The sequence below is a fragment of the Gallinula chloropus genome (assembly GCF_964237585.1).
Source record: "Gallinula chloropus genome assembly, chromosome: 8".
NCBI lineage: Eukaryota > Metazoa > Chordata > Aves > Gruiformes > Rallidae > Gallinula > Gallinula chloropus.
Window position 1 is genome coordinate 14,409,885 of NC_140093.1, and position 21,310 is coordinate 14,431,194.

Below are 21,310 nucleotides of genomic sequence, written 5' to 3' on the forward strand. Positions count from 1 at the left end.
ATGTTCTATTCAGGACTGTGCATTTGATGCGTTTGGATTTAAAACAATCACTGGCTGGTTCTTCCAGAGTTCACGTGAGATGATAGAACATCACTGGATCGCATAACTAAACAATGGAGGCATGTCAGCCTTACCCTAATGAAGTCATTATGTTGCTGTGGTCACGGTGGATATACTGCATGCAGATTGCACAATGAATAATATTTCCTTCTAGTCTGCAGTGCTGAGTGCATGCGTCATGTTTCCAAACAGCAGTGCTGTTTATCACTGCTCTGACCCGTGTGCCATCCTGGCTGGAGCTCTACAAAAATTGACACGTAACAAGCTTGGTTTAGACAACTTACCCTGAATATGTACAAATAGGCTTTTTAGCAGCTTCAGGGTCCCTCTTGCTTTACAGAGCATCAGTTTTTGCTCAGAAACATCAAGAGTGAGATTCAAACAGCACACGCATCAGTGAAGCGCCTATCTACATCTGCAGAGGTGCAGCCAGCTGGTAAGCCTAGGGACAGGAGTGGAATTGAGGCGGATCTGGCCGTGTCCTCAAGTGTTGTGCTGTGCAGGACACACCTAGTGCAGTGTCTGTCTGTCAAGGGAAGATAACTCCAGCTAATCCAACTGGCTCAGGCTGAGGCACCAGACAGCCTGGCCACGGTTGGCAAGAGCGCCCGGTAGGCTGTCCTACCTAAGCTTCTGCAATTCGGCTGGACCCACGGAAGCACTCTGAGAGTCAACACAGAAGAGTGTACTGCAGCTTTCACTAAAATCAGTAAGATTTAAATGGCCACAGGAAGCTGCGCCTCTTTTCACATACTTTATACCTGAACTTAAACTGAACCCCCCCTGCCAACAGCATTAGTCTGCATTTCATTTTTTTTAACATTCCGCTTGCATTTTGCTGAATCGTCCATTTTATCTGTCCTGCTAAGAAGCCCCTGCAAAGCAGTTAGGTATGATTTTCCATACTTCATAAGATTGCTGTTCATAATGGAGAATAACTTGCTAAGTTAGTGATCAAATCACAAGACAAGCAAAGCTGGAAGCAGAGTCAAAATGTCCCGACTCCCAGGAAAAAAGCAGAAGACGGTACAGCAGGAAGAATTTCTGAACAATAAAGTACAGTGAACAACTTCTAAAAATTGCAAAACTGTAACCCAGGCAGAAGATGAAAATAATGGATTGAACTAAAAGTTGTACCACTGGTGAATTTGTCAAGGAATGCTTTTGAAGTAAACATGCTCTGAATGCCTAAAAGCATCTCTTTTAGAGAATACCTGTGAGTCTGCTGATGCAATTAGCACCTCATTAAAGTTTGCACATAAAGTTCCCTGTGCTCTTAAATATCTGTAACATCAGGCCTTAATGTGTTAGGAGTTTTAAACTCAAAGAAAGGACTACGGTGATTTCAGTGCTCTTTTAGTTTACACTTAGTACTTTATTCAGTGAACAAAAGCAAAATAAAAATACACATGCTTTCTGAACATTCTCTTAAATTAAAATAATCTTATTACAACTTGGTAAAAATAGGTAAAACTAAAAAGAAACACAATGTTTCCCCAAACACTCAAAAAACCGGCCAACAGACACTGCAGTGTAGGAAAAGAGGAAGTTGCAGATGTTAAGACAAGCCACTTAAAAATCCTGTCCCTGTCCTGCACTGCAATCACAGTTCATCAGATTGTTGTTATGTGGCACAGTATTTCTCAAAGGAGTCTCATTTGTGTCTCCAGATTGCAGGAGGGCCATCCCAGCACGTTGTGATGACAGGTAACTCGATGAAATACATTTTCAGGTTTGGCTTCCCTCCTGGAGTTCACATTGACTGGGCTAGGGTGCAGTGCTGATGGCTGTTATATTGGCCACATCACAGCCATCCTTGATTGCAAAACCACGCTTTTCAGAAGGATTCAAGGTATCCAGGCAACTGCTGTCTCTCAGGATAGCTGAATTTACCCATAGGCCCATACACTTGCTATCAAGACAGCCCTTAATTTTCTTGTTTCAGAACACCAAGACAATTGGACACTCCACAGGACAAGCCTCATTCTCCTCTCCAAATGCTACTTAAATTCCTCACACTTCATCTAAGCGTCACTCTGATTTTTCACGGAAATAATTGAGAAGTGATTCAGACACTCTTCTGTAAAGGCAAATATGTACATACATCACAAAGAAGAGCTTTCTGAAGTCTTAATTTCTTTGTGGTGTGTGCAATCATACCAGTCATGTAACATAAATACAGAAGCTTACTTTAACAGCTCCCAGCTCAGCAGGAGATGAGAAACCAAGAATCAGACCTCAAACCTTTGTCCTTCACAACTAGCAGTTTGCCACCACTGTTGAGTTCTATCAGCAAATACTCTCCTTCCCAAAACTTTCTCGCTGCCAAAGTCTGCAGTAGATAGAGTAAGCTTTCCTGGGAAAAAAACAACGCTGGTACAGAGCGTGATTTAACCCTTACATCCTCTTTTGCTAGAACATCCACGCTACTGCAGAGAAGGCAACAGCTCCCCAGGGAATCACAACCTCTGGCAGGGAAACTTGCAAGGGGAGCAGGGTAGTGCCTTAAGAAAACGCCCGTAAAGCTGCTGCCCTCGGACTTTGCGTTCCCCAGGTCTCCGTGGCTTGGCGAGCCCGTCCTGAAGAGCCTCTCGCCTCTAAGCCAGGCGCTGCCTCTCGCTGCCCGCCAAACCCCTCTGCGAGCACGGCGTGGCAGGCACCGCCTGTTAGCCCACGCGCGGTCGCACCCAGCCCTCCCAAAATGTTTTAATTCTGCTTCTTTAAGAACAAAGCACAAGTCTTCCCGACAGAAAACCGGACGCGGGGTGACCGGTTCCCGGGCGAGGAGCCGGGCGGGCTGCCCGCGCCCCGCAGAGTCCCGCGGACCCCCGCAGCGTCTGGCCGCCACGGTAGCGGCCCCGGCCCGCGGCAGGCCCGGCGGGAGGAAAGGCCGCGGCTCGGGAGCCCACCGCCGCTGCCGCCCAGGCAGGAACACCGAGGAGAGCGGGGAAGGGGGGTTCCTTCCATTCCATTCCTCTGGCCGAGCTCCCCGCGCCGTGCGGGCCCCCAGCTGCGTGGGACGACCGGCCGCCACTAGCACCGCAGCTCTGACCGCCGCACTTCAGGCGCCGGCCGCCCCCCGCGGGTAGGGGAAGCAACCGGGCCGCCCCCCGGTGAAGTCTCCCGCCCGCGGCGCCGCAGCCGCGCAGCTCCGGTTCCCGGCGCGGGGGATGCGCCGCACTGCGCATGAGCGAGAGGCGGCGGAAGGGCCCGTGAGGAGCCGGGAGCTGCCGCCGCCGGAGGAAGCCGTTGCCGCCGCCGCCGCCCTCAGTCTCCGCCTGAGCCGGGAGGGAAGAGGCCTGCACAGCCCTCAACATGGTGAGTGTCCTCCCCGGTTGTGTCTTGGCCCGGCGCCTCAGGGGCGCCCAGCCGCAGTGGCGCCGCAGGGGCAGCTGGGGCCTAGTTGTGGCGTGCTGGGGTGTCCGGGAGCGGCTCGACGGGAGCGGCGAAGGGGCCGGTCCCGGGGGCCCTGCAGCCAGGACATAATGTCCTGAGGCCGTGGGCTCCTCGGCTGTCCTATCGAGCAGGGCGGGGAGGGCCTGTGGGGCGCGGGAAGGGCGGCGCGGTGAGCCGGGGCCGCTGGCCGCGGAGCGGCCAGGCAGGAGACTGGTCCTGGACAGGGGCGACGCCGGGGCCTAGGTTGGGGGCGCCGGGCTCTCGCAGAGGCCTTCGGCCCGCGGGGCTCTGTCAGGCCTCCTCACGGCGAGGAGGTGCTCGCTCGCACGTTGTACGAAGGCTCAGGCACCTTTGTACGTGACAGGGCAGTAGAGGCGTGTTATGGGCAGCTTGGTCTGTGCCCTGTGTGAGGTGGTAAGCAGCAGGCTGCGGGGGGCTGCCAGAAACTGTGGGTGACTTGGAGTTTCTCTCAGGGTGGCTCAGGGCCCACTGAGTGCTGTCAGTTCACTGGGAAACTTGTGTATTTGATCCTTCTTGAACTGGGATTATGTTGGAAAATTTCTGAATAATTGTTTTGTGGTTTGGTAAAGCTCCTATTCATGTACGTGATGCGAAGGAGGACCTACCTATCTTGCATTTTATCCCTACATGTTTTTCATGAGAGCTGAAAATTTGTTGTAGACTCTCAAATTTACTTTCTCCCTTCCCTCTCCTAGACAGAAACCACAGTGGTCAGAACAAAATTTGGTACTTTTGTTTGTCTAAACAAAAGAGAAAGGCATTCCTTAGTTTTAAATAAGGGGGTCCTTACTGGTCTCTTACAGTGTCCTGTGCGCACAAGGGAACATGTTCATAGTTGTGCTTCTAGGCGTTCTCTGCGTACAAAAGCTGTACAGCTTTAGCTACACCTGTACGGTTTAACATAGTGCTTCGCGATAGTAGCTGCATTGTCTTAGGAAGGGTGTAGAATGGAGTCTAAGAACTGTTGGTTTTATACTTCTTGGTATAAAGATAGCTTATACCTACAGTTAATATTATTCTGGCAAGGAGTATTAAAATCATATTAAAAAAAGAAAGACATCACCTTTAACTGGTGGAGTTAAGTTGGTATAAAAACTTGGTCAGCCAGGATTTAAATTAGACCTCTAATAAACTTGTCACTGTGTTACTAGTAACGTTTTTAATTGTGTGATGGAGATATTCACTTGAGTTTTTAATGGGTGCTTAAAGTCTGGATAAAGTTCAAACTGTAGAGGTGCCTTACAGCAGTTCTGCAGTCTGAGAACTGTCTTGAATAGCGCTTACACAGTAATGTTACACAAATTTTTATGAAGACCTTTTTTCCATAAAAATTACCTCTGAGTCATCTCACAGGATATCCAGTGTAGGTGTGCAGAATATACAGTTCATGTCCGTACATACATATACTTATTGGGCCAAAATTTAAATGGAACAATACATACTAAGTAGCAATATAACAAATAGTGAGGCACGTTATTCTGAGAACAGTTTCTTGTGAGAAATAGGATTCTCCTATCTGTCTAGTCTTCTTGGAAGTACTTAACTAAAGAACTAGCAGATATAGTCTGTGGAACAATATTATACTGATAGATTGGTATTTATCAGATTGGAGGGAGTATCTGAATACTCTAGTCATGGCCCCAAGCACACTTGTTAGGCACTATGCAAACAACTATTTTCCAGGTTGTGCTTGTTGTCTCCAACACCCAGGTGAAAGGATGACATAAACAGTGAAGTGAGACTAAATGACAGGCTGCGGCTTTTATAAGCAGTAAATGCAGGTATGAATTGTTTCCAGTGTCTGGGTATAGGATTCTGTACCTGTACTTGTGGTACATCAAAATCCTCTATGTTTAGTTAGGGGGAAGAGTAGAGAGACTTCCTCACAGGGATCTGAAGATGTCCATCCAGAAGCATGAGACTCATTGTCCCGTTTTTCTGCCTGTATGCACTACTGCCCGGGCCAGTCCTTCCAGGGGCTGTGGGAGGTTCCTGGGGCCAGGCTGCTTGTCCACCACAGCAAATGCTGTGGTGGAGGCTCTTGCAGCCAGAGCCTGGCTCCTACTCACCCATGCAGCACTGCCAGTTAGAGCCCTTCTGGCTCTTAATCACACTTGTGTTCGTACAGCCAGTGCTTTCAGGACAAAGGTTTCCTGGCTTCAAACTGTCTTTGTCCAATATCTGTAAGGGAGGCTGTTAGAGCAGCCAGGCCGTTTAGGTGTCTTGAAAAGCGCTTTCTGACCAGTGCTCAGGCACACCCCACCTGGCAGTGTTCCTGGGATTGCTGGTAGCATTCTGCCTCTCTGATACACATTTTCATTTGAGCTGAGCAACATCTGTAGAAGTGGTCTCCTTCACCTTACCTGTTGGTATGTGACTGCTTCATCTCATCATAAGGACAAGTAGTGTGCCTGCAAATCAAGACAGGGCAGCAGGCTGGTACATTGCTCTCCAGAAAGAGCTGTTACCTGTGCTATTCTGTATGATTTAATGAATGTGTGATCATCAAGTCAAGTGTGTCAGTATCCATATTTTTATCCAGAGAAAAAAAACTCACCTTCTCTCTATTTACCTTAGCTATTATATTGTCCCAATTCATGTTCTTGGAAGAGTATTTCTATCCTGATAAATACATAATTTCTTATTGCAAATGTCAGGTGACAGGAATTTGTAAAAATTTAGTATTACAAGAATTTCATGTCTGACGCTGTCTCCTGTAATGTTATTGTACTTCATGACATTGTTATGTAGTGTTTAACTCAAGCTGTTCTGCAGGTCTGCTTTATATGGTGCATATTCTTGCCTGTAGTAGTTTGTTGATATTAAATGTTTTTGGTTTTGGTTCTCCCATAGTAAAACTTAAAGATTCTTGGCATTATGCTTAGGATGGAATAGTCAGAGTGCTAGACAAGATGGTGCATGATCTTGTTTCCTCTTCCAGCTTAGCAGAGAACCCTTTGAACTTCTAACTAGAGCCATGAAAAAATTATTTGGGAATATGAACTGCTTTGAGAACAAGGTGTGAAATTTATTATCTAGCTCTTGATATTTTACTCAGGTTTTATGGTGCCAATGCAAATATAAGGCACAAACGCAGCTTTTAATAGCTGAATAGAGCTTCTGCCCTGGACCAGAGTTTAGAATGCTAAAAGCTGGACAGCTTTATTTTGATTTTTTTAAATTGAAAAAGCCCTGATTTTTGGTGTTTCCTTCACCTCTCAAGTTAACACAGATTGCTAAAACATTATTGCAACTACTGCAGTCTTCTAGATAACTACATATTGCTCTTCAGCAAAAGATGTCTGCTTGTATGCAAGCGGAAAACAAACTCCACTAGAAGAAATTTAGAGGGTGTAAAATGCAACTTTGATTTTATGTTGCTTGTGATTTTTCCTTTGATTTATCTATAAATGAACAGACCTTGTAAATTCCTAAGTTTTGTCCTGTTCCACTGCAGACAAATGGATTTCATGTTAATTTGAAACAGAAGCTTAAAATGTCCTTACAAACCTACTTTGTGTGCTGTCTGTTTGAAAAACTGCTATTAAACAAAATGTCGTTGAAGGGCGTATTTGTCTATGTTATCCAGAAACGGGTTGTTTTTGCTTTGACTTGGATTTTACCAGATTTTTTCTTAGTATATCTGTATTCTCTCACAGTTGGTGGTTTAAAATGTAATTCACAGTATTCATAACTTCCTTTGCTATGATTAACTTTTCTTTACATATCAAAGAAAAATACTCATAATTTTGCCTTTTTAGCCATGTTGGGGTTTCTTAATACACACAGTAAACCAGATTATTTGCAGGTGTCTTGTATCTTGCTTTAATAGTTGGAGCCCAATGTGGAATGATTCAGGCACTGTAAGGGAGCAATATTCTCTTGACCGTTAGTGTGTGTAAAGACATGACAGAACTGGCAGGTGTGATCTGCAAGGCTATTGCACCCACCAGCCCCTTCCTCTGTGTGCAGGCTGAAGTTATTTTGTGTTTGAACTGATGTCACTGGGGTCCTTTGGAAGTGCAAGGATGCTTCCCATAGTCAGATACCTTCTGGAGTTTAAATGCAGTTAGAACAAAAGCCTAGACTTGGTGCAGGTTGATACTATTTTAGAAAAGGCTTTTACCTGTCACATGCATGAGAACTTAACAGGCTTTTCTTTGAGTCCTAACTGAAACAAAAGCACAGATGTCACATCGTTCGAATTCCATTCCTTAGCAGTGAAACTGGCAGGAATCCGATCACCAGTAAGCGGTGGCTGGGAAGGGCAAGGTGAAAAGCAGTTCCTCCTTAAAGAGTTACTGTGTGAATGCCTTCTTTGGGGGCCATAAGGAGTTTCCAGCAGGGATACTTCAGACTGATGGTGCACTGCTTGTCTGGCTGGCAGCCGCATGTAACCTTTGAGCAGAGTCCAAGAACAGGGTTTTGGTAGGCATCCTCAGCTCCGCAGTCCCAGCAGTGCAGGAGAAGGTTGTTACTGTTTCCTGTGGACATTATCTGGGAGAGTGGAGCCCTCATATGGCTATTAGCTGTCCAGAACATGTTGATGACCAGTGTGCAGAGCTGTTCATTGAGGTGACTAAAGGTTGAGTGTGGAGAAACAGCCATATAGCTAGAGTTGGAGAATTCTGCCCTGCCGTGTCCCCCCCCAACTACGAAAGCTTACTCCGAGATGGGGAGTATTTGTTTGAGGACAGAAAAAAATCCACTTGTGAGGAGGCCCAAGTATTTTTTTTAAATTTTGCTTTTAAATCTTTCACAACAGTAATATTATCATCAGATTTCATTGGGAGGATTTAATTATTATAGTTTTACAAATCTACATAATGTAGCTTTTCACTAAGAGAAATTATTCCTTGTTTTAAAAGTGAATTCACCTTCTGTCTCTTATGACACCCTCATTAGAAAAGGTAGCTTGGATACTGCACAAACTGGATTGAAGGGTGGCACATCTGAATTTTTCCTTTTCCCCTTACCACAAGCAGTAAGATTTACTAGGCAATTTGTTGCATTCATTTTCCATTGGTTCTGTGTGTATATTTTAGCAAGAAAGAAAAATCTGTCTTCCCATTTAAGTAGTGTTGAAGTTGAGATACTGTATTGGCTCTGGCTGAGATGGAGTTAATTTTCCACAGTGCTGGGTATCAGTACCCAGCAAGGTGCTGATAATGCACCAGTGTTGTGGCTACTACAGAGCAGTGCTGGCACAGCATCAAGGCTGCCCCTCCAGCATCCCCCCTCACCAGTTTTATGGTGGGTAAGATCTTGGGATCTTGACCCCAGCTGACCAAAGGGATGTTCCATACCATATGGCATCTGCTCAGCAAGAAAAGCTAGGAGAAGGGAGAAGGAAAGGGGTGGCATTTGTTACTGAAGGCATTTGTCTTCTGGAGCAGTCACTACTTGTCCTGAAGCCCACTTCCTGGGAAGTGGTTGGAAATCATCTGCAGATGGGAAGCAAAGAATAACTTTTCCTTTACTTTTGCTTTATTAAACTGCCTATATCTTGACCCATGAGGGGTTTTTTCCATCTTCTTTTCTCCCCTTACCCTGTCCTGCTGAGGAGTGATGGAGCGGCTTGGTAGGCACCTGGCTTCTAGCCATGGTCAGCCAACCACAGATATCTTAAAAGGATTGCATTGCAGCATATATAATTGCAGTGTAAGGTATTTGTTGCCTGATGACTACAGGATTAAAGGTTATAGAGTGCTCTGGCTTCTGTATTGCACACTTAAAACGTTAATAGACTGTTAGAGCTCAGTTTCTAGAAATAGCCCTTAAAAGTGCAGAAGGCTTAGAACCTGTTCCTGCTTGAAATGTGGGTTTTTAATGTGATGAAAGAGGAGCTATAATAGGATAATAAAAACTCAGCAGTAATTTCATCTCTTACTGCCCTGTAGTAGGTCCTCAAGGAGTTGTCCAGTCACTTAGGATGAGGAGTGTCTTGTCCACATTGGCACTATTTGATGAATGTTTCTGTGGAAACATTCACCAAATATAAAGAAAGGACTTTGGCACTTCTTCACTGAAAATAAATTTGTGTTTGACCAGTAAAAATGAAGTTATTCCAGGAAAAGGTTGTGATTGAACAGTGTGATTTATTGCTTCTTAATATATTATTGAATGCTGTACTGATTAGTGTCATTAGCTGCTTGACTCTTGACAAAATCCAGTGTTCTACTTAAAAATGTTCTGTATCCTTACTATTACTTAGGAACCCCCAAGCACAAGAAGATCTCACGTGCATATATAGGATTTAAATTATATAGAAGAAGTGATTTCGGTGATCAGGGGTTTTTTTATCTAATAAAGGGCATTGTCCTTTTTCATGTCAGAAGGCAAACCCCACTACAGCTTGTGACCTGGGGCATTGATGGTGAAGCCCTTGTAAGCCCGTGCCTTGACTTTGTTGTACATCACTGCATTTAGAGTTTACCATTGCCAGAGTAGAGCAGAACAAAGCCTCCTGAGGTTTTACAGAATACTTACTACTAAAAGGACCACACATATTTATGTGTACATATTAAAAAGAAAAACCCCAAACCAAAACTACCTAGTGATTAAAGGCACCCACTTTGTCAAAACCCCAAAGCTCAAGTCGCATGACTGCCCTGTAGTGCCGCAGAGCGTGGTGATGCCACAGTCTGGCTGTGTGCAACTAACTGATCTGAGGAAGCTGGTAACTGGTACAGAAAATTAACCTTGGGATTATTTAATCATCATTTGGGATTTCATTCAGTTGTTTGTTTTAATATATCTGAGTTTACAATATATTTTAGAAACTGGAACTGAAAACACGTTCCAAATGCGTCAGCACAAGTGATTTCTGTGAGTCTGAGCTCAGTATTGTGAGGTGCTGAAGGCCTGCTGGAAGTGCTCAGGAGTTGTCAGCAGTGCATCTTTGTAGGACCTGTGCTGATGGCTTGGCCTTTACCTGGAACCAAAGCTGAGTTTCAGAAACATGTTTGTAGCAAAAGGTCCAATAAGCAGCAAATAAAACAGAAATACATTGTAACTGCAAAAGTTGTGTGACCTAACTAATATCACTGCATTTTAGGTTTGCAGTGTGTGCTAAAATTTTGGTTTCAGCTAAGTGTAGAAGTAGGTTTTGGTTTGGGGAGGGATTTTTTTTTTTTAAAGGCATGTGAAATTACAGTGCATTGGTCTCTGTAGTGCATGATGTGGGTATTAGTTTAAGCTGTGTGTGATGCCCTTGTATTTTATTTTTTTAAAGGTATAATTCTGAAGCTGGTAACAGAGCTATTGTTATGAATAATGGAGTTCACAGTGTCATTGAGCAGCATAAAACTGATTTTGACTTTCAGGGCAGATGAATTTGTGTTCTGAAGCATTAGTTCTTTTTACTAGTGATAATATGATTTGACACTAATTATCCTTTTGAATGAAGAGTGTAGTTTATCACATCTAGAAATTTTTTTGGGCTTTTCCCCGCATTCCCTGAGGAGCCATGCACTTGAACATTACAGTAATAAAATATATAAGTTTTAGTTAGAATGCAAGGTAAACTACAAATGAAATATTTGTGCCATGTGAAAAATCCAATCCTGGTTGAAAAGTCAGAACTTTTACTTACTGACTTGTAAGGTTAGGAGGTTTTTTGCTTTGAACTCTAGAACTGAATTTGGATTTAGTGCAAGAGCTGTGTGATTGCTCTCTCCTGATCAGAAGTTTTGTGTAATTAGTACTCTTGATGTACTGACTGTGCTTCTCATCAGAAATATCCTTGGGAATCACTCTATGCTGCTGAATTACTGGCAGCAAGTTCTCCATTCAGTTTAGCAGAGAGAGATGTTTCTGGGTCTGGGCAGGAGGCCTGAAATTCCAGAGCTCTCACCTTGGCTACTCACTCCCCCATCCGCCTCTGGCAAAATTACTTACCTTTCTTTTCTTCAGTTGCTGCACCTGTGAAAGGGAGACAATGCCTCCTCACAGGAATGTTTTGCAGATTATGTAGGTGGAGTTGAGCACCTTCAAAGTGAAAAAATCTCTTAAAAAAATAAAAATCTTTAAAGGTACTTCAGTGTGTGACTCCCTGCAATGGATGATCCAGCCTAGTTCCTCCTGCCATCAAGGGGCACCTCAAGAGATCCCGCACCTTGCAGTGTGGTGGTGTGCCTGGTCCTGCAGTAGCTGGGCTTTCCTTTAGTTCAGTGAGCTGGGACTAACTGAATGCCAGGCGCTCTCGTTCAGGGATGGTGAGCTATGAAATGGCCTGTTCTGCTGCATCTGCTGTGGCAATTAATCTGCCAAGTATTTGGTAGCCACAGACTTGATACAGGCACCTCAGCTGCCCTTTTTCAGTAGGTTCAGCATTCATTAATTGAGGTGTATGTTGTTTTTTTTTAAAAAAACAGAACTTGATTTAAATCAAGGTGTCCCATTCTCCACCTGCATATCCATTGATATGCCCTTCAGTGCTCTCTCAAAATCTGAAATAAGAATGAATACCCATTTTTTATTTCTGGGGTTGATTTGCCGACATGGGTTTTGTGCTGATTTAACTTAGTTCTGTTACAATATAGAATACTTAGATTGAAGGTAAGTTTAACTTAAAAAACAAAACAGAAAACCCCAAACCCAACCCCAGAGAAAGTAAGTGTTGGTTTGAGTGTATAACTGCCCCAGGAGTCTGATTGTCTGCATTGTCTAATTTCCAAGCAATAGCCTTAATTGCTTGGGAAAATGATAAAAGGTACTGATTTAAAACTATTAAAAGTATGGATGATTTATTTTTGTCCACTAAAACTTTCCTAGTTACAGTATTGTCTGTTTTCCTAGAACAAGTTGAAATCATCACAGAAGGATAAAGTGCGTCAGTTTATGGTCTTCACACAATCTAGTGAAAAGACAGCAGTGAGTTGTCTGTCTCAGAATGACTGGAAGTTAGATGTTGCAACAGACAACTTTTTCCAAAATCCTGAACTTTATATACGAGAGAGTGTTAAAGGATCATTGGACAGAAAGAAGTTAGAACAACTATATAACAGATACAAAGGTGAGTACCCTGAGTTTTAAGGCTTATTTCCTATTTGTATGTGTGTATTCTTAATTGCAATGTATTACTGCTTGGAAATCTTAACTGATTCTTTCAGCTTCGTATTTCTGTTGCTAACAATACAAGTTTGAAGGGTATGTCTGTAGGCTTCTGCTTCACGCGAGTCGCAGGTGGTTGCCTTATGTGCTCTAAATATATGTACATTTATTTATACAGTATTGGGGTCTGGAACTGGAATTGTGTGTACAGGCAGTGACTGTATAACGGTTAACGTGGATTTTAGGTGATTCTTCTGGAGAAAATACATCACTCAGGACTTGCTTCTGACACAGTGAAAGGTTGCATATGAAACATGAATTCTCCCTTAATTTTTATTCACCTTGCAATTATTACCAGACAGAGGAGAAAAGAAAACAAAGTCTTTTTATATGTTGTATAGCCAACGTTCAACTGATGATGTCTGACCACAAATTCAGTACAGTAGAACAAATTATGTGTTGTAGCGCTTTAAAAAAACCTAAGAATGCTACATTTTCTGTCAATTTTCTCTTCGTGGATAATCCACATACCATTTTCCTGAAGTCTTTATTGGCTTACATTAGATGGTCTTTGTTAGTGCACTTGAAATGTGATCATCTCATTTCCAGACCAGATGTTAATTCTTTTGTGGAACAAGGAGTGCGACTTTTTAGCCTAGAGGAGACCGAGAGGGGATTTTATCAGTGCCTATAAATACTTGAGGGGAGGGTGTCAGGAGGATGGGGTCAGTCATTTTTCAGTGGTGCCCACTGACAGGACAAGAGACAATGGACATAAACTTGTATATAGGAAGTTCCACCTAGACATGATTTGGAACTTCTTTACTGTGAGGGTGACAGAGCCTAAAACGGTTGTGGAGTCTCCTTTGGCGATACTCAGAACGTGCCTGGATGCTGTCCTGTGCAGCCTGCTCGAGGTGATCCTGCTCTGGCAGGGAGGTTCCCTTTCAACCCCTAACATTCTGTGATTCTGTAACTGGGCAGTGGAACTTCCCTCTTGGAGACTGCCACGTCCAATCTCATGTGTGCCAGTGATGCCAGAAAATGCATAAAACTAATGTCAATGTAGTAGTTTATGGACCAATTTGATAATTGTATCAGTACAGCTTGCAAATGGACACTGCAGAATTGTTTATAATGGTACACAGATCCCTATTGTAACCAAGGATGCTAATAATTAACTGGGGTGGTGGGAAAGGACCACTGTTCTCTGTACAGAATGAGTCAGAATGTCATGCATGTTATTAGGCAGAAAACAAATGTTTGTGGTGCTTTTGTCTCTAAATGAAAATAACATAAGCTTCATTGTATGGGAGGCTTTATTGTAGTAACTTTCTCAATTGTTAAAGCTTAACTATCGAAAATACTAACTTAATTTTGTTTTTAACTTATTCACCTATAAGAGCTGATCCCAAAAATGGTTTCTTTAAAATGTTTATCTTAAATACTCATGTTGAATAAACCAGCTTTTTAAAAAATCTGTTTTTCTTGATACTTACTTTTATATTCTGAAGATCCTCAAGATGAAAATAAAATTGGTATAGATGGTATACAGCAGTTTTGTGATGATCTAGCTCTTGACCCAGCCAGCATTACTGTGCTCATCATTGCATGGAAATTCCGAGCTGCAACACAGTGTGAATTTTCAAAGCTGGAGTTCATGGATGGAATGACTGAGCTAGGGTAAGTGTTAGACACTGACAGTGTACTCCAGTGTCAGAAACTGGAATGTATGGTGAAACAGCCCTGTTCTGGAGAATTCACAATCACGTTGCCCTTTCAGGCTTCAGAGACTTTTCAGAGTGCAGCATCGCGTGTCTGCCTCTGTAAAAACGCATCTGCTGTCTCTGTGCTAGATGCTTAGTGACCGAAAAAAGGGAGGCAACTTTGAGTGCTACTTGCCTTGGTTGTGAGAGCATTTCAGTTGCCATAGAGCTGCTCAAGAAGGTAAAGCAAGGATGTCGGTCTGCAGTCTAGCTTACCTGGGATTTCTGCCTTGTGAGAATGTAGTAGTCAAGTCTTACCTCACGTTCTATAATCCGTATCAACTGGCACATGAAAATGGCAATGTGAATAAAGAACAGAGAAATTCAATTGTGCTGTACCTACAGGCTAAACAAAGACTTCCTGAATTTCGTTCTGATAATATTATTGTATCTCACAAAAAGTTTGTGTGTTTAGTTATAACTTGTATTTTATTGCAAAATGAATAATACACAAATATGAACGTGCTTTTTAAAATACAGGTGTGACAGTATAGAAAAACTGAAGGCCCAGATTCCTAAAATGGAACAAGAATTAAAAGAGCCAGGAAGATTTAAGGATTTTTATCAGTTTACTTTCAACTTTGCAAAGAATCCGGGACAGAAAGGTTTAGGTATGTATTCTTAATCATAAACATTTGTTTGTAAACATTGGAAATGACTGATGAAAGCACTAAGTGAAAGCAGTATTGTGAGAAATCTGCAAGATTACTGCCCGTGGGATAAAATACATCTCTCTGTTGTGAAAGATAGATGTCAGTTTAAGGTGTTCAGATTGATAGAAAGATTGCATCACTAATAGAGACTACAGAATTTGATGAGAAGGTTTGTTCTTTCACTGAGACTGTGTGCAGTTCTCAGTATGCACAATGGATTATGCTCTCACTTTAACGGCGTAATTACACCACTTAGAACTTCACCACCGAACAGATTAATTGAATTTTCATTTTTAGGATAAATTTAAGCTGTAAAACTTACTTCTGTGTAAATACACTTGTACAGTGTCTTGTAACACCAAAAATGCTTGCAAATGTCTTGGCAAAATAGAATCAGAATAGTACAAATAGCTTTCTATATGCTGGGCTTGATACCTGCTGCTGTGCTGTTGTTAACAGGTGCTTACCTATAGCCTTTTCTTGCTGCTTTTGTTTTCCCCCTCAACTCACTGAATGTTTGTTCGTTATTTTGGAGCTCTTGAGCTGATTGTGCTTTCGATTAATATAACAGGCAAGGTGGAAGAATTGCTCATTAAGGTTGGGTTTTTTTTTAAAAGAAAAAACAAACCTGCAAACCAAAACCAAGTCAGAAAGCCATAGTTCTGATAGAAGGAAATGAACAAATTGTAGATCTGTCTGTTCAAAGCAGCAAAAATGAGGGAACAGAAATTTCCTTGAAGCAGTAATGTTAACCAACCAGAATGCACATTCATTTATGTATGGTGTACTGGGGATATTAGCTATAACTAGTATTTCATGACTCCATAACAGTTAACTTCTGAGAAGAAATACTGAAAGGCTTTTCCTTAGGAGCTTGTGAATCAATTTTTCTCAGTAGTGAAACTGCCCTAAATTGACAGCCACTGACCAGCTTTGTATTCATGTGCTGGGCAGAGATGAGCCTTCTGCTTTGGTTTTCCTTTCTTACTTTTTGTGTGGAACAATTTCTGGCTTAAAATGAATATTGAAAAATAAGTAAATAACCCAAAAGCTCCATGACTTGGTTTGACTGTGTCATTCTTTAACATCTTTCTGTATCCTGTTTCTTTTCAACTGGATCATGAGTTTCATTGTGTTTGAAAGAGCTGAAAGAGCACTACTAAACTGTTTAAAAGTTCTTGTGCATGCATGTAGTCAGGTCTGAATCCTGCAAATAAATGAATGGGCTGATTCTTATTTCTTGTAGAAAGCCATACTGGTTTTTACAGGCTGCTGCAGAAAGGGTAATATGGAGAGAAACTGAATTGTGAGAGGATAGAAATTAGTTTAGGGAGACTTTCAGTGCAGAATCAGTTGTGCAGTGTGAAATGGCTGTAGGGTTTAGGTGTTCTTTTAATGGTTACTGTTGTAACATTTGCATGTTGTTTTCAATCTTTAAACAGCTTTAGACAACAAGGAGTATTTGGCAGAGTGTGTGAGGTGGTAGAAGTGCAGTGGCAAATCAGTGATAGCATAATTACACGATCATAGTCAATCTTTGTTCAAAGCTTCAGAACAGCAGAAGGGTTTGATGTAGTATTTACCTCCTATTTTCTGCTAGTCCTATATACATATTAATCTTTTGAGTATCCCAGATGGAATAGACTTGAGTAAAAGCGATTTACCAGGAAAACTATATCCCTTGCTTTATGTCTCATTCATCTTACAGCTTCTTTGTGCAGGTTAAGCTCTCTCAGTGACAAAAGCATGTGTAGTTTTCATAGATCCATGTAGCATCTACATAGTCTGAGATGTTATTTATTTAAGTCTGGATCTGGAAGTGATGTAGAACTAAGTTTAAAATCTGGATGCTTACCAACCCTTTTGGTGCCAATAAATACACAATTCTAGGCATGAATAAGTCTGGAAACCCTGAAGCAAAAGAATATGGGGAGCAGTACAGTGCTGAAAAGTAAGTGCTTCTAGTTAGGCAATTCATTTTGGAGTGTCTAAATAACAGCCTGTAGGAACCTGCAAATTTATTTTAATGTGTATTGGTCTGTAATCTTCCAAACATGGCGTGGTAGTTCACACACAGTTCTGGAAACTCATTTTCTCTGCATAATTCCTTACTGTGGATGTCTTAAGTTCTTCTTATATTTGCATATCATTTGAGAAAACCATTTAGGTGATGTTGATTTTAAACATCCTTTGCTTTTCTTGCATCCCTCTGGATAAAACACAAAATAGAGCATGTATTTGGACGCTCTCACATTTGATCCATGAGGATTTTCCTGAGCATACTTTCACTTTCTTATGGAAATCTAAAGATCTACTTTCAAATTTTGTGATTCATAAAATTTCTTGTAAAACATTTAGTTTGTCCTAAAGGCACTATGTCTTCATGCTTTGCATGTTGGGACTCAGCATAATTTGAGAGTAAGGTTGCAGCACCCTGAGATGCGTTTTTTGGAATGTCTTTTGCTTAAAAGAATAATCTCAAAGTTGTATAAGCATGTTGAAATGCAGTTTGTTTATAGTGGTTGTTTATAAACCACTATGAAAGTGCAGCACATTCATGGCCTGCTATTATTGCATCACAAACAAACAAAAAATTAGTTTTCTAATCTATTTCCTTGAGGAACTGATTGGCTTTATCTGAAGTGTTTAGAAAGATGGAAGTTGTAGTTGAAAACTGAAGTGCTTATCTTTGTATCTGAATCTTCTGTTAGAGAGATACCTAGCCTCATTTGCATTTATGGCATATTTACTGAGGAGTAGGGACTTCTGGTCACTAAGTCTTTGCTTCTCAAACCTTAGATTTAAGGGTTTTAAAAACATTTTTTGTACCTCCTCCTCCTTCCCCCCCCGCCCCCCGCAGCTGATGGCAAATCCTCCACAAACTGTGTTCTGTGGTCAGGAAGCATTGAAACGTTGCAATGTGAATGTGCTGCTTGAGAAGAGCTTTTAATACCTAAGATACTAAAGGACTCAGAAACTCCCCCAGTGCCATCATTTTTCCCTCCACCAGTGCAGGGTTCACGCTTTGTTTACTTTGCTGTTGATTTTACCTCTAAGATCTGCCTCCCAGGTTATTTATCTTTCTTTCTTGAAATAGTTTGGACATCTGGGAAGGGAGTGGTTTTCTGGGGGTGTCTTGTCAGGTTCCTTTTTTTTGGTTCCTATTTTTCCCCTGAGGTGCAGTTGATCATCAGGCACCTCTTCACTCTCACAAGAGGATTGTTTGTGGAAGAAGTTTGCTAGACTGCAAAATATATTAGAGCTTTTGTTAAAAAAGAGGTCACTTCACTAGGTAGCCTTTTGGGGTTACTGTGTGTACGTGGTAAGATCACAGTCAGGAACGTTTTGTTAGACAGTAAGTGCTGAGGTTCTTGTTAATTCCTGCTAGTGGAGATCCCACCAGGTAGAGCCTTAGAGCTCCCATACATAATGCTCATTCAGCAGCTAACACCTTACTGATAAACAGTCATTTCAGGCTGGCCCTTGGCAAATGCCAGGAAGAGGAGGGTTTGGCTTTTCTCCTTACGTGCTACCACTAACCAGTCTCTCTGTCACTGCTGTGCTCCTGCTGGCACCTGCTGTGGGCCAGAACCTTTCAGTCCTGTTCCTGAACCACATCAGTTCTGGTTTACCAGTCATCCTGAGAAAGAGATTTGAAAACAAACAAGAACTTAACAGGGTCTCTGGGGGGAAAAAACCCCACCACCAACAAAAACTCACCCCAACGAAAACAAGACCAGCTAACAAACATCTGCTTGTACAGTGCTTAAAGATGTTTCAAGAGGAAACATCTGATTGTAACGTGGCTTTTGTCAAGTGTTCTTTTCTGCAGAGCCAGCATCTGGAACAAGGTTGCTCTGAAAAGGGAAATCAAGAGCTAGGTTTATGTAAACTATTAAAAAAAAATAAAGCGGATCTTACTACAAAATACTACAAATTCTGCTTCAATAGCATTTCAAAGGTAAAAATATTTTAACTAAAGTACTGGTAGGTAGCAAAAGGCATATGAAATGTCATTGTGTGTTTTGGATATTTTAGATATGGGCAATTTTCAGTTTTCTCTATGCAAGTGAAAGTATCAATCTGTAAAATCCCTGTGTAACACTATCTATGGTTGCCTTTTTGTAAAGGATCCACGAGTGTATTTGCATTAGATTAATCTTTTCACCTTTATGACTATGTGGAGATGGTATATTTGAAATGTGTATCTCTAAAAGTAATATATTTTAATGTTACAGATTTAGAAATGGCCATTGCCTACTGGAATTTAGTACTTAATGGAAGATTTAAATTTCTAGACTTGTGGAACAAATTTTTGTTGGTAAGTTTAAATCTTTATGTAAGCCAGACTGCAGAATTTTCAAAACTTGGAAGATAAATGTGTTTGAATTATTGAGTAGGTGAAATAGGCTGTTTTGACCCAGATCCTAGATCCTGCACTTCACTGTGTGTATGAGAGAAATGTGTCTTGGGGATATGGATGTGTCCAAGAAAGTAGAAATGAATTTGTCTAAGGGTTTTTAAATATTTTTTTTAAACATAAATTTTCCACCCCTCCAAACAGGAGCATCATAAAAGATCAATTCCTAAGGATACCTGGAACCTTCTTCTAGACTTTAGTACGATGATAGCAGATGATATGTCTAACTATGATGAGGAAGGTAAACATTTCCTTTTCCTTTCATTAACTCCTGTGTTTGATGCCACATTTATTACAGTGTCTTTGCTTTGGTGCAGTGGTCTAATAACAGCATAACTAGTATATCACTGGTGATCTAAAGCTCAGTTAGAGGTACTTTAGTGCATGCTGTTATCATCTGTTTGTTACTGCAGGTTTAAAAAGAAAATGCTGAATGTTTCTTAAATCCATTTTCTTTTTTTCTTCTGTCCAATCTCAAGCACTGTTTTTTTTTATTACTGATACAAACCCTGACTCTGCCCACTTAAATACAGAGATTCTCTGTCAGCACAGCTAAGTAACTGATTCACAGCCGCTGTGTTTCTTTGTAGGACACTCTGGTTATTGCATTTCTATCATGAGACTGTTTATTTTAAGTTTGGTTGCTTCCATTTATGTCAAGATTGGACATGTAGTAATACTGAAGTGAAGCTGGCAGCATGCAGGGATTGCTAAACATAACTTACATCCTGTATTCTTGTGAATGTTTGTATTGATCTTTCTTCTTCCAGTCCATGTGTAGCCAAGAACAGCCAATAACAGTTGTTGGCAGCAGATCAGTTCAGTGAGTGGAGGAAACTAAACTTCAGCTACTTCAGACCAGAGGGGAGCAAACTTCCACAGCTCTATTTAACAATTACAGGCAGTTCTCAGTCTGAATGTAGTTCAGACAGATTAAAGGTAGAAATCATGTTTTAACCATTTGGAATAAAAATGTTTTTTGAGGAGGATGGGGGGAGTAGCCAACAGCCCCCAATTGTTTTTTAACCTTCACATGACCATCATGGACATGACTGGGGACATGATGAGCATTTTAACCACCCTTAAGGAGTACAGCAGTGTACATATAGTGTGATGTTGTGTAGTGCCTGCTAGGTTACAGGCTGGGTTGCTGCTGTTGGGAGGTGTGGCCAAGCGCTCTAATTTGACCAGACGAGCATTGCAGTTGTGCAGAATCCAGCAGTGGAGTGTGCTGAGTTACTGCTCACAGCACAGACCTCTTCATCCAGGGGTTTTCAAGCTTCTCTTGCCGTCCCAGAGATCAAGTCGTGGTGCCAAACCCAGGACTGGTTTAAGCTAGAACTCTTGTCATCTGCTTTTTCTTATTTTTTGGTCAGAAAGATGAGGGAAGTCTGACCCTTAAAAGAGATGTCTACTAATGGGGTTTAAAGGAAGCAGAAATGTTGAAGTAGCTCTTAAATTTCAAGCAAGACAATTAAATCACAATTTTATGATTGAAGCTGTGCTTTGTGAAGGCTGGAAAGAAAATAACTGAATATATATCACTTTGGAGCTGCAGCTTTAAAAAGAATGCCTTGTTGAACTGCATTCTCATGTTCTGGTGGTCTTTTCTTTTTAGGGGCATGGCCAGTTCTTATTGATGACTTTGTGGAATTTGCACGCCCTCAAATTGCTGGGACAAAAAGTACGACAGTGTAGCACTAAAGGACCCTTCTAGAGTGTACATAGTCTGTACAAATACCTGAAATGGAAAATTGCACAGTCAATTTCTGCTGGCTGGACTGAACTGAAGATCAATCCTCACAATATGGCTGAGGGTTGAGACAAACCTTTAAGGATACATCTTGGACCATATCATATTTCATTCTTCTACTGGTGGTTTGGGCTTTTCTTCTAGTCTGGACCACTCTTGCCCGTTAAAATTCCAACGTCGTGGATTT

The 21,310-nt window shown here is 41.7% G+C and overlaps 1 protein-coding gene across 1 annotated transcript; it reads left to right on the forward strand.

Moving 5' to 3' along the window:
• Positions 1-3,319: 3,319 nt before the first annotated feature.
• DCUN1D1 (defective in cullin neddylation 1 domain containing 1) lies at positions 3,320-21,068 on the forward strand (the record flags this gene model as incomplete). Its single annotated transcript, XM_084267114.1, has 7 exons — positions 3,320-3,378; positions 12,277-12,493; positions 14,046-14,214; positions 14,778-14,908; positions 19,189-19,271; positions 19,515-19,611; positions 20,989-21,068. Exons 1-7 carry the CDS (start codon positions 3,376-3,378, stop codon positions 21,066-21,068), a joined length of 780 nt encoding a protein of 259 aa, XP_084123240.1. The 5' UTR covers positions 3,320-3,375.
• Between the last annotated feature and the right edge of the window lie 242 nt (positions 21,069-21,310).